Source organism: Salmo trutta, chromosome 13 (genome assembly GCF_901001165.1).
Source record: "Salmo trutta chromosome 13, fSalTru1.1, whole genome shotgun sequence".
Lineage (NCBI taxonomy): Eukaryota > Metazoa > Chordata > Actinopteri > Salmoniformes > Salmonidae > Salmo > Salmo trutta.
Genome location: NC_042969.1, coordinates 39,819,672 through 39,831,802, shown reverse-complemented (window position 1 = coordinate 39,831,802; position 12,131 = coordinate 39,819,672). Strand labels below are relative to the sequence as shown.

Below are 12,131 nucleotides of genomic sequence, written 5' to 3'. Positions count from 1 at the left end.
CATTATTCCTCTCTCCTACAGCGTCCATCACAATTACATGGACAATTATACAAATTAGATGATTTAGCGACTTTTAGGACAGACAATAGCTACTTTCCTTACTGAGAGGAGTTGGCAACACTGCTTCAGATAGATACCAGTTGGGAAATAGGAGTGTATTTCTAGGTTTGTCCAGCAGATAGAGACACACCCTAATAAACACAAAAGGTTGGAAGAACGATGTGGCAGACCAGGCAAATTGAAAGTGAGCAATAATGAATCATCACAGACAGAAGAAGCTTGCTAACATTAGTCCTTATTCATTATTCTATTAGCTGACAACCGTTCATTGAAAAGCTCAGTTAAGAGTTGCATGATTCAGATATATCCATCATCATAACTCCTCTCTCAGCTGAATTAATTGATAGAGATAACAATCAATAATTATAACGTTAGCAAGCTACATTTCACTTTTTTTGGTTGAAGATGGCTGATGCAGATTTCGGTTTCGCATCTGTGAACGGAGTGTTGCCTGTCGATGTGGACCCTGCAGCAGCTTTCTTAGCCCAGCAAGAGAGCGAAATAGCGGTGATAGAGAATAACGACGACGGCGGCGGAGGACCGGGAGCTTTGGAAGGATCCGTTGAACAACCACCGGCAGCGGATTCACCTGCTACTGGAGAATACGGTAAGTTGCTAGCTATGCTAAGTTAGCATGTTAACTACAACTAACTCCTAACTAGAAGTACATAAATTAAGACAAAAAAAAAGTAACTTTTATTAGTACCATAGCTAGGTAGTTAATTATTACCAGACAACTTAGTTAGTTAGTTAGCTAGCTAAGTTAGCCTGGCTTTTAGTTAGCAAACAAGCTAACGTTAGCAAACAAGCTAACGTTAGCTAGTTAGTTGATTGACAGCTGTCAGTGTAAACAGTAAGGTTAGTTCGAGCAGCAGCAACACACCACACCCCTGAGTTGAATAATGACTCAAGTTTGTCCGATAAACTTAGTTTTGGATGTGATTGTGTAAAATGTATTGAAGTTAATCCTCAGGCTAAATTAGACTAGCCAATATAGGTGCTAGTTTACGTTACTACCCAAGCAGGTGTTTCTGCATTCTTGTCGCTTATCTATCCACCCCTCGAAAGCAAATGATGACTAGCAAGGTCAGAATAATGTAAAGCATGTCATATGTTTGTTTAAAGCCGTTTCTTTGTTTCGTCTGCCAGATGCTGGGTTTGCAGAGGCATCAGCAGCCACGGTAAACGGAGACATGTTTGAACTGGTAAGACAATAACACTCCTAATGGGAATTCACATTCATATAAAATAAAATGTTCTTGGATATGTTTTATTGTAGGTTAGTTTTGTAAGTGAGGCTGTACTTATAGCAGATGAGAACATACCTGAAATAGATACCTCTTTGTCAATGGTAAGTGAATTGTTAACATGTAAATCTGCCCATATCCGATATGTCTATGTCCTGGGAATTGTTTTTGTTTCTTACAACATCATGCTAATCATATTAGCCTACGTTAGCTCAACTGTCCCGAGGAACGGGACACCGATCCTGTAACTTACAGGTTAAAATTCCAATTCCTCCACATTTCAATTACTTAAAAATCTCAAACCAACTATACATTGTAGAAATTAATATACAGATATTGAAAGCATTTAATGAGAAATAAAAAGGTGTGCAACATGAAAATATGGTCTCATTTACACTAATTTATAAACGGTCCCTAACTAGCCCCAGAGATAGGCAATCCAAAGTTAAACCTATTTTGCCACGATTGCACACCAGTTGGCTGAAGCTAATTGGTGAAAGAATTTGGCTAACTCTTCCCTCCTGCGAACACACACAAGACACTTTTGAATTGTCATGGCTCCTGGTATTTCTTAATGAGCCAAATCTAAACGAGTCCAAATCAGGAAGTTCAGCAGCATTTCTGCATTTGCTCCTCAGTGTCCAGCTGTTACTATTGAATCACCTGGTGGTCCTCATGCCTTATTAGTGCTGAGCAATTGGTGCTTCTTGAGGTCAGTTTCAGTTAGATTATTAAAAAATAATAATAATAATCACGGATTTCAGTTTTTATTTATTATTTGTAGACATTAAATGCATTATGTGGGATGAATGCTGTAACAACACAGAATAAAACAATGAATAATAGTCCCAAGATTGTAGTGACTGTCAATTACTGCTTATCACTTATTAACCATCATTTATTAATTTTACTTTATAAAATATTCGTTTTATTTGATTCCTTTGTTTCATTCCAAGGCCTCATCTCTATATAGCTGCTGTCTGACATAAATCATTATTTTAGTAGATATTCAAAGTAAATAAGACCTACTATTATGACTGCTGAATGCCAACTATCAATCCCTTAGATCATGTATTTTCAGGCTCGCGAAGCAATTGCTTTTTATCCCTCTCGATCGCTCGTTCTCTTTTTATCTCCATGTCTGCTCCGCACAGACCGGACAAGTTTAAGCGGGCGCACAATGGATTTATGGTCATTGTAGTTAATTACCATGTTTTCTGCGCTAAACTATGTAGAATATCGGCCTGTTGGAAACTATATAATTGGCATTAGATCAGAATTGGGCTGCTTGTGTAAACGCAGCCTATGACTGGTGGTCCTTATGTCTCATGCCTGGACCTGGTTCTTCTCCCCCCAGGAGTCCAACGGTCCATCGGACAGCTATGCGGCCATCGCCCAGGTGGACTCTCTGAGAGCAGAGCCTGAGAGCCTGCGTAAGTGGAGGGAGGAGCAGAAGGCACGGCTGGAGCAACTAGGTAAGTAAACAGCAGAGACTATAGTGTGCCCCAAATGGCACCCTAGTCCCTATATAGTGCACTACTTTTAACCAGGGTCCATAGGGCTCTGGTCAAAAGTAGTGCACTATGTAGGGAATAGGTTACCAGTTTGGACAGAGAGCTACTTCAGAGTTACCTATAACTACGATACATACAGTCTCTACCACTACGATACATGCAGTATTATGTCCACTCATTGTCCACATTGACACCTAAATGTCACATTTTCCCCTACCAGCTAAAAAGCGAAATAAAGACCTGAGGGGGGGGGGGGGGGGGTGAAGTTGATTAGTCTGTCTATTTCTGTGTGTGAACCACCCTTCATTTGGGTTCCACTCAGTGTCATGTCCTGTATGGTATGCTGGAGTTGGGCTTGTTCTTGCTGTATTGACTCTATAGTTGATCTCCTGAGAAAAGAGCACCATCCTCTGTAGCTCATACAATGCATTGTGGACTAAAACGTTTCATCCTGGGTAGTATTCATTAGTGCACACCGTAGCAAAACGTTTTTGCAACGGAAAACAAGCTATTATTATTATTGGACAAATTCAGGTAGTCCTCCCCATTTCCACCTGTTTGCTTCCACTTCGTTCCTACTGAATAGGACCCTGGTACTGTGCCTTGTTCTGTTGATTGTGTATTGATCATACCATCACCCTGTGTGTAATGTGAACCCTGAAGACTCTGCGTCCAAGGCTGCAGAGGCTGAGTGGAAAGAGAAGGCCAAGAAAGAGCTGGAGGACTGGCATGTGCACCAGATTGAACAGATGGAGAAGAACAAGTCCAACAACAGGTTAGTTCCTACCTAGCTCTGTTTAGTTCCTACATGGTTCCCTCAAAACTACAGGGATGCAAACTAGTCACCTTTTGAATCCGAAGTAGGTGACCTACTTCCTAGGCTCAGCCAATCATTTGACATAATAGAATGCAGCACACGACTGAAGAGAGAAGAGACGACCAACTTACTAGTTACAGCATCAGCCTGCGCTCTGAAAGACAGTTGGCCAGTTAACTTACAGCAGCGCGTCCCCTGAACGATAACGAAGAGGTACTGTAGGTGAGAGGCCTGACCACGGAGACCGGGGTGAGAAGGTGATGAAGCAGTACTTCATGAGCTGTAACCGCAAAAAAACTGAAAAACAACTGGCATTTGGAAAGTTTGAGGTGAAGGAGACGGTGTGGTGGAACAAGTATTGTTAGCATTGTGAAGTATCTTGCTAGCTGGATCGAATTCTCCGTTAGCTAGCCAGAGAAATGTTGAGCAACATTAGCCAACTTAACTGATCAAATTATTGAGTTTATGGTGTGAAAATTAGCTGGCTCATAAAGTCAGACAGCTAACGTTACAACATCAGATGAGCTAACGTTAGTAACCTGACCAATTTGCTATAGTATTAACTGGTATACGACTCCTTGCCGTTCGTCAAGTTATAACGCGTTAGTTGCTTCCTGAACCCTGGCAATCTGTGTGAAATGTTAACTAGCAAACGAACTAACTACTATCTGTGAACTAATATTTCCCCTCTAAAGTATGTGGTTAATTTTCAGAATGAGAGAATTAGTTGAAAATGAGGTGTTGCTTGTGGAGGTGGATTCAGGGATCAAGTGTAGCTGGAGCTGGGTCTGGCTTAAGATGGATTCCACTATAGAGGTGAAAGGAACACCACACACTTTCCCTCTTTCTCACCTTTTCAATAAAAAGGGCTATGCCAGGTGTACTCTGCCTGAAACAGATCAATTATGCCAACAATAGGTATCATGCTCTGCTGGAACATAGAAGAGATGTCCACAGGCAGAAAGTGTACAATGTAATAACCTGCAGTGTAGCCCAAAGATATTGTTTTAGTTGTGTTGAATTTGACAGTGTAACACGTGTGAGTGAGGGGGGATTATTACATGTTTTACTCAGTGAATGTTATTTTTGCACACATGTAGCCTTGTGCACTTGATCAATGTCTACTATAGTGGCCACTATAATAGAACAACAATAGAATCCCTGTTTTGTTTCATTCTATTTCTACTTAAAGATGTTTTTTTCTCTCCAAGCGTTCTGTTATAAAGGCTGTCGTGGTGACGAGCGTTCTGTTATAAAGGCTGTCGTGGTGACGAGCGTTCTGTTATAAAGGCTGTCGTGGTAACGAGCGTTCTGTTATAAAGGCTGTCGTGGTAACGAGCGTTCTGTTATAAAGGCTGTCGTGGTAACGAGCGTTCTGTTATAAAGGCTGTCGTGGTGACGAGCGTCCTGTTATAAAGGCTGTCGTGGTGACGAGCGTCCTGTTATAAAGGCTGTCGTGGTGACGAGCGTCCTGTTATAAAGGCTGTCGTGACGACGAGCGTCCTGTTATAAAGGCTGTCGTGGTGACGAGCGTCCTGTTATAAAGGCTGTCGTGGTGACGAGCGTCCTGTTATATGTAATTTGCAGTAAAGTCTAGGCAACAAATAACATTAGATTGCTTTCGTTACATTTTTTAGCTGTGAGTTCGGTTCACATGAACCACTTTTTATTTTACACACAGAGACTGATCATGTAGATTACATTATTTGTTGTTTAATTAGTTAAAACCAGTATTCCCACCTAGCAGGGATGTATTGCATGTTTCAGTGTCACCTTTTTGGGCTGTCACCAGTTTGCATCCCTGAAACTAACATAACAGGAAATACAAGTTCAGACAAAGAATTAAGAGCTATGAGAATTAAGAGCAATGATGTGATCAGAATGTGTGTTTCTGTGGTTATTTCCTTGAGATCAGATCAGGAAATAGGATCTCTTAGCTTAAGCTTAAAGAATTTCGATAGACTGTCACAGAAAGTTGACTTTATTCATGTACCTAAAATATGTATTATAATAATAACGTGGACAGGATTTCCTGGTAAATAGCTTAAACAGAGTGGAAACTGTAACAGCTGAGCTAACCTCGATGCCCCCATGGTTCCAATGTTTTGTTGGCCTGCTTTTTGGAGCAGATAGATATTGCTCATTATTCAGGATTGGTAAGAAATACAGAGATCAGTTTCTATGCCTGAAGGATCAGTTGTTTGTGTACTATATCTATGTCACCAAGCAGAACTGTCCTAAACTAAGGAAGTAACGAAATGACACGTAACTTCTCATTGCGTTTAACTATTAACTGATGTTTAACTAACTATTAATGACCTATTTTAATGCCCTCTATAATCCTACACTTCAATTACTACCAAAGTATTTCTCTCCCGGTCGCTTTTCTTTCTCTCTGTCGTAAACATATTTTATTCTCTGGGGTCTTTGCTTTTCTGTACTAAAACCAACCTTCTCTCATGCTTCCCAACAGACGTTGTCTAAGTCTGGCAAGTTAGCAGCTTGTCACTACAGCTCTGTTTCTCAATGTAATGTCCCTGTGAGAGTGCGTGAAGTGCGTGAAGTGAGTGAGTAAAAAACCAACAACCCGGTTCTCTATATAGTGTACCACTCCAAGGCCTATAGGGCTCTGTTCAAAAGTAGTGCACTAAATAGGGCATAGGGGGGCATTTGGGATATACCCTGAGGCTAGAAATGTCCATTGACCTATAAATGTCAGGTTGCAGTATATCTGGCCATTGTCTAGTCTAAACTGCTGACTACTGTGGACTATGATGGTTGAGACAATGTTGCATTGTCCTATACACTGACTGTACATAACATTAGGAATGCCTATGTTGACTCCAATGCTTCCTTCAGTTGTGTCAAGTTGGCTGGTAGTGGATCTCTACTCTGAATAGCTTGTTCCATCTCATGCCACAGATACTCAATTGGACTGGGCACTGGGGATTGGGGATTGGGAACTGGGGACTGGGCAGGCCACTGCAATAAGCTGGAGTAACTCGTGTTTGTGGAACCATTCCTGGACAATCCTTGCCTTTTGGCATAGGGTATTATCCTGCTGTAAAAATACACTGTTGCCATGGAGGGATGTACCTGATTGGGTATTATCCTGCTGTAAAAATACACTGTTGCCATGGAGGGATGTACCTGATTGGGTATTATCCTGCTGTAAAAATACACTGTTGCCATGGAGGGATGTACCTGATTGGGTATTATCATGCTGTAAAAATACACTGTTGCCATGGAGGGATGTACCTGATTGGGTATTATCCTGCTGTAAAAATACACTGTTGCCATGGAGGGATGTACCTGATTGGGTATTATCCTGCTGTAAAAATACACTGTTGCCATGGAGGGATGTACCTGATTGGGTATTATCCTGCTGTAAAAATACACTGTTGCCATGGAGGGATGTACCTGATTGGGTATTATCCTGCTGTAAAAATACACTGTTGCCATGGAGGGATGTACCTGATTGGGTATTATCCTGCTGTAAAAATACACTGTTGCCATGGAGGGATGTACCTGATTGGGTATTATCCTGCTGAAAACATACACTGTTGCCATGGAGGGATGTACCTGATTGGGTATTATCCTGCTGAAAACATACACTGTTGCCATGGAGGGATGTACCTGATTGGGTATTATCCTGCTGTAAACATACACTGTTGCCATGGAGGGATGTACCTGATTGGGTATTATCCTGCTGAAAACATACACTGTTGCCATGGAGGGATGTACCTGATTGGGTATTATCCAGCTGAAAACATACACTGTTGCCATGGAGGGATGTACCTGATTGGGTATTATCCTGCTGAAAACATACACTGTTGCCATGGAGGGATGTACCTGATTGGGTATTATCCTGCTGTAAACATACACTGTTGCCATGGAGGGATGTACCTGATTGGGTATTATCCTGCTGAAAACATACACTGTTGCCATGGAGGGATGTACCTGATTGGGTATTATCCAGCTGAAAACATACACTGTTGCCATGGAGGGATGTACCTGATTGGGTATTATCCTGCTGAAAACATACACTGTTGCCATGGAGGGATGTACCTGATTGGGTATTATCCAGCTGAAAACATACACTGTTGCCATGGAGGGATGTACCTGATTGGGTATTATCCAGCTGAAAACATACACTGTTGCCATGGAGGGATGTACCTGATTGGTATTGATGTTCAGATATCTTATGGTATTAAAAACGTTGCTCCACTTTGATCAAAGGGGCCCAATGTGTGTCATGAAAACACACCATCACACCACCTACCTGTAACGTTGACATGAGGCATGATGGATTCATGTACTCGTGGTTTCCTCCATATCCTAGTCTTCCAATCAGCGTGAAACAGCAGGAACCAGGATTCATCAGACCAGGCAATGTTTGTTTTTTTCTCCAATTTTCCAGTGTTTTCGTTCCTACTGCAACTGCTGTGTCTTGGTTTTGTTGTTGCTGAAAGACGTGGAACCCTGTAAGGTCGTCAGCTGCCATACCCGTTAGTTTCAAAGTACAACCAGTTCTACATTCGTTTTATGTATCTGTCAAGTTGACTAACTGTAGCCTGTCTGTTGCTCTGCATAACTCGTGTCAGCCTCCCTTTGTCCTCTTTCATCAATGACCCGTTTTCTTCCACTGGCCTGTCGTTGGCTGGATGTCCTTTTGGGTGGTGGACCATTCTTGATACACATGGGAAACTGTTGAGCGTGTGGGGAAAAACCCAGCAGCGTTGTAGTTTTTGACTCAAAACGGTGCGCCTGTCACCTACTACCATACCCTGTTCAAAGGCACTTAAATATTTTGTCTGGCCCGTTCACCCTCTGAATAGCACACATACACAATCCATGTCTTAAAGCTTAAAAAATCCTTCAATAACCCGTCTCTTCCCCTTCATCTACACTAATTTAAGTGGATTAAACAAGTGACATCAAAAAGTGATCATAGCTTTCACCTGGATTCACCTGGTCAGTCTACAATGTCGTGTTCATCTGATGGAATTCTCTCTCCCCCCCCCCCCCCCCCCCCCTGTTGAAGCTTGTTAGTTCTCTGGCCTTCTGTCACTGTGGCTTCCTGTCCTACCAACTCTTAACTCTGCATGTTGTGTGACACTGACTCATCTCTCTCTCTCTTTTTTTTCCTGCTGTTTTTTGCTCTGAACACCTAGGCTCGCTGATGAGACTTTCTACAAACACCCCAGCTCTCAAGTGATAAACTTTGTGTAGGTTTTAGAACTCTTCTGCTTTTGGTATAGGTATTGTTTTGGCATTCTACCCTTTTTTTAAAGTTTGTTACCTGTAGTTAAAGGCGTTTGCATGTCCTAACTGTGAAACAAACACATTAGTTAAGCTCCATTTTGGGTCCCGGAGGGACTGTATTTGACTTATGTCCATAAATGACAACAACAGTGTTCATTGTCTTTCATCCTTATAATTTCAGTTGTGATCATTTGCCAGAAATGCATGTAGCCTATTTTCAATACTGTGTGTAAGTTTTAGTCAAATGTGACTAAATATGACCCACTGTGAGTCTGTGACCTGGAAGTGATTGAGGGGCTAGGAGTCTGTGACGTGGAAGTGATTGAGTGTTTTGAAAAGTGAAGTGTTTTGGCAGCATGGCATGTCAGTGGTACTAATCTCTATGGGGCGGTTTTCCTGACACAGATTAATAAAATGTTATTTCAAAGGAGATGCTTATTAGTCCAGAACCAGGCTTAATCTGTGTCTGGGAAGCCGTCCCTCAAACACCTTGTCCAACACCTCATCCGTATCTCCCTTCCTTCTCTCCTCCAGAGCATCTGAAGAGGCCTTCCTGTCTGAGGCTGACAGTGACAGCCCAGGGACGGAGTGGGAGAGAGTGGCCTGTCTCTGTGACTTCAACCCCAAGACCAACAAGACAGCCAAGGACGTGTCCCGGATGCGCTCGGTCCTCATAGCCCTCAAACAGACACCTCTGGTGCGTTAGTACGGCCAATAGAATGGAGGGGTGGTGATGTTTCCATTTTTTTTAAACGCCTGCTCTTGAGTTATGAACCCTGGTTTGCGTTAAGGCAGAATGTTCTAGGCTCTTTTCATATCTACTCTTGGTTCAGGGTTCTTTATATGTCCAGACCCTCCTGTTTTCTGTCATGTCTCTAACATGTGGAGGAAAGGTATTGTCTCTCCCGCCATCTTTCCTTATTCCGATATAATGTATCCAGTGGATATAATATACCTCACTTAACATGAATGACTGACTGCTCTGTCCTTTTAACTTCCCACAACAATGCTTCTATTTGACCACTACATTACTGACGTTAAGAAAATATTGTTACTGTAAATTCTTTATTAAACTCCTTCCCTCTCATAAAGGGAAGGGGCATTGGTTCAAACCTCTATCTTTCAAGCATGATTCCTCTCCCAGTATTTAGGGTGTGAAGTATTCTTTTATCAAATAACAGATTAGGTTAAACTCCACTATAATTTGTATTTGATTTAATGTGTAGGTGGAATATAGCCAGTCCTGTTCAGGTACTACATTAGGAATAGGATCTAAACCACTTATGCCAGTTTTTTGAATTAAGAATTGATTCACGGACCTATTCATTTACTGTTGTATAATATTCCTAATTGATTATTTAACGGTAGCTACTGTAATTTCCGGACTATTGAGCGCACCCACTGAATTTAAAAAAAGATATATATTTTGAACATAAATAAGCCGCACATGTCTATAAGCCGCAGGTGCCTACCGGTACATTGAAACAAATGAACTTTACACAGACTTTAACGAAACACGGCTTGTAAAGACTATTTATTTTTGTTAACGAAACACGGCTTGTAAAATAATAATAATTTGCAGTAAACAGTAGCCTACCAAGAAAGTCATTGGTCACTATTTTCCTCCTCCTGTGCACTGAAACCACTGAAGTCATCTCCTTCGGTGTCAGAGTTGAATAGCCTCAGAATTGCTTCATCCGATATTGGATCGTTTTCATTATCACTCTCGTCACTTTCATCCGGAGGCAAATCCCCCGCTGAGCCCTCTTCAACACGCAGCAGTCCAGCCTTTCGAAACCCGTTGATGATAGTGGATTTTTTGACAATGCTCCACGCTGTCAGGACCCACAAATTTGAAAGCGGGAAAAATCCATATATTAGCCGCGTCATTGTTTAAGCCGCGAGGTTCAAAGCGTGGGGAAAAGTTGCGGTTTATAGACCGGAATTTACGGTAGTAATTTGTCCTGAAATTTTAGATGCGATGAGCATGTGGCCTTTGAACTCCTGTCACTGTTTGTACTTTTCGCAAGATTAATTTCCTTCCCAAGCTTGACTATTTATAGCCTGGTTTCTGATCTGTTTTGTGCGGTCTTGCCAAACAGGACAATGACCCTTTTTCTACATGTGGTCTAGGCGATGGCCATAGAAGTTGACAGCACAAACAGACCTGAGACCAGGCAACGTAGTCTGTTCCAACATAAAGTAGTGTCTTCACATCTAAAGAATCCTATCATTCTGAGGTTGATCCTCGGTAAGCATCAGAAGAATTCACATAATAGGGGGCTTGTTATGTCATGGTTTTTAGGCCGAGGCTGCGGCTCCTTGGGTAACACCCCCCCCAAGAGATTGATTTGATTTTATGTTATTAAATCAGCACCATTCACCAGAGTAGCCTGGATGTATAGAAACCCCACATGTGCAGAATCTTCGAGACGTTTAGCCCCCGGGAAGAAAGCTCCAGTAAAAGTGGGATCCATAGCCACTCTGTTCAGAGTCCTATCATGGCCATATTAAACGACATGAATGAACACTAGTCTAATGTTGAGTCATATTTTCAAACACCCCCCCCTTTCATTTTCAGCTGCATTTCCTGTGAATCTGTGATCAAGTGTTATCTATTAGGATGGCATCATCCAGCCTCACACAGATGAGAATGTTACATGGGAACTGGAAAACTCTTCATCAAGCAAAGGGTTTGTGTGAGCATTAAATAAGACTGTACTATACACAGGGGCTATTTGGGAAGACTGGAGACCATAGGCTTACTGGTAAAATGTACTAGGAAAGCCCTGGGCTGTACCTCTTCCTCTCTTACCAGAGCCTACAGTGACAGATTATCTTAACCAGTCTATAGAACACCCCTTACTCGCTATATTGGTCCTAAGCACTAGCGGTTCTGGGGGGGCCAGTGCCCCTGTGACAATTTTGGACCCCCTTGTGGCCCTCCCTAAATGTGGAGTATGAAATAATTTTTACATAACTCATTTTTGCTATCGTTCTTTTTTTTTTTACATCCGTTATTAGACAGCGGAACACTAATGATTATGAACATGGTCTTTTGCCTGCTAATGCCTGCAATGCAGTGAAGAAAACGATATGACAACAACGTCTAATGTAACTGGCCCCTCTTAACAGTACAACTGGCCCCAGCTTGCCCCCCCCCCCCAGTTGAAATGGTCTAGAGCTGCCAATGGTCCTAAGAGCCAAAGTATTACAGCACACAAACTA

General features: G+C 42.0%; 1 protein-coding gene across 2 annotated transcripts; it reads left to right on the top strand.

The window, feature by feature from the left end:
* The first annotated feature begins 215 nt into the window (after positions 1-215).
* LOC115205768 (clathrin light chain B-like) lies at positions 216-10,019 on the top strand. Of its 2 annotated transcripts, XM_029772080.1 has the most exons (6): positions 216-667; positions 1,210-1,265; positions 2,665-2,782; positions 3,485-3,596; positions 8,813-8,866; positions 9,438-10,019. In XM_029772080.1, exons 1-6 carry the CDS (start codon positions 466-468, stop codon positions 9,607-9,609), a joined length of 714 nt encoding a protein of 237 aa, XP_029627940.1. In that variant the 5' UTR covers positions 216-465; the 3' UTR covers positions 9,610-10,019. The 2 variants fall into 2 exon arrangements, with proteins under 2 accessions (XP_029627940.1, XP_029627941.1); XM_029772081.1 differs by lacking the exon at positions 8,813-8,866 and having other exon boundaries at positions 224-667.
* The last annotated feature ends 2,112 nt before the right edge of the window (positions 10,020-12,131 follow it).

Bases quoted from the DNA above. Each gene is read 5' to 3' on its own strand.
- LOC115205768 (XM_029772080.1), top strand. From the start codon at position 466: ATGGCTGATGCAGATTTCGGTTTCGCATCTGTGAACGGAGTGTTGCCT. The intron at 668-1,209 runs GTAAGTTGCTAG...TTCGTCTGCCAG, and splicing joins ACCTGCTACTGGAGAATACG to ATGCTGGGTTTGCAGAGGCA. The intron at 2,783-3,484 runs GTAAGTAAACAG...TGAACCCTGAAG, and splicing joins GGCACGGCTGGAGCAACTAG to ACTCTGCGTCCAAGGCTGCA.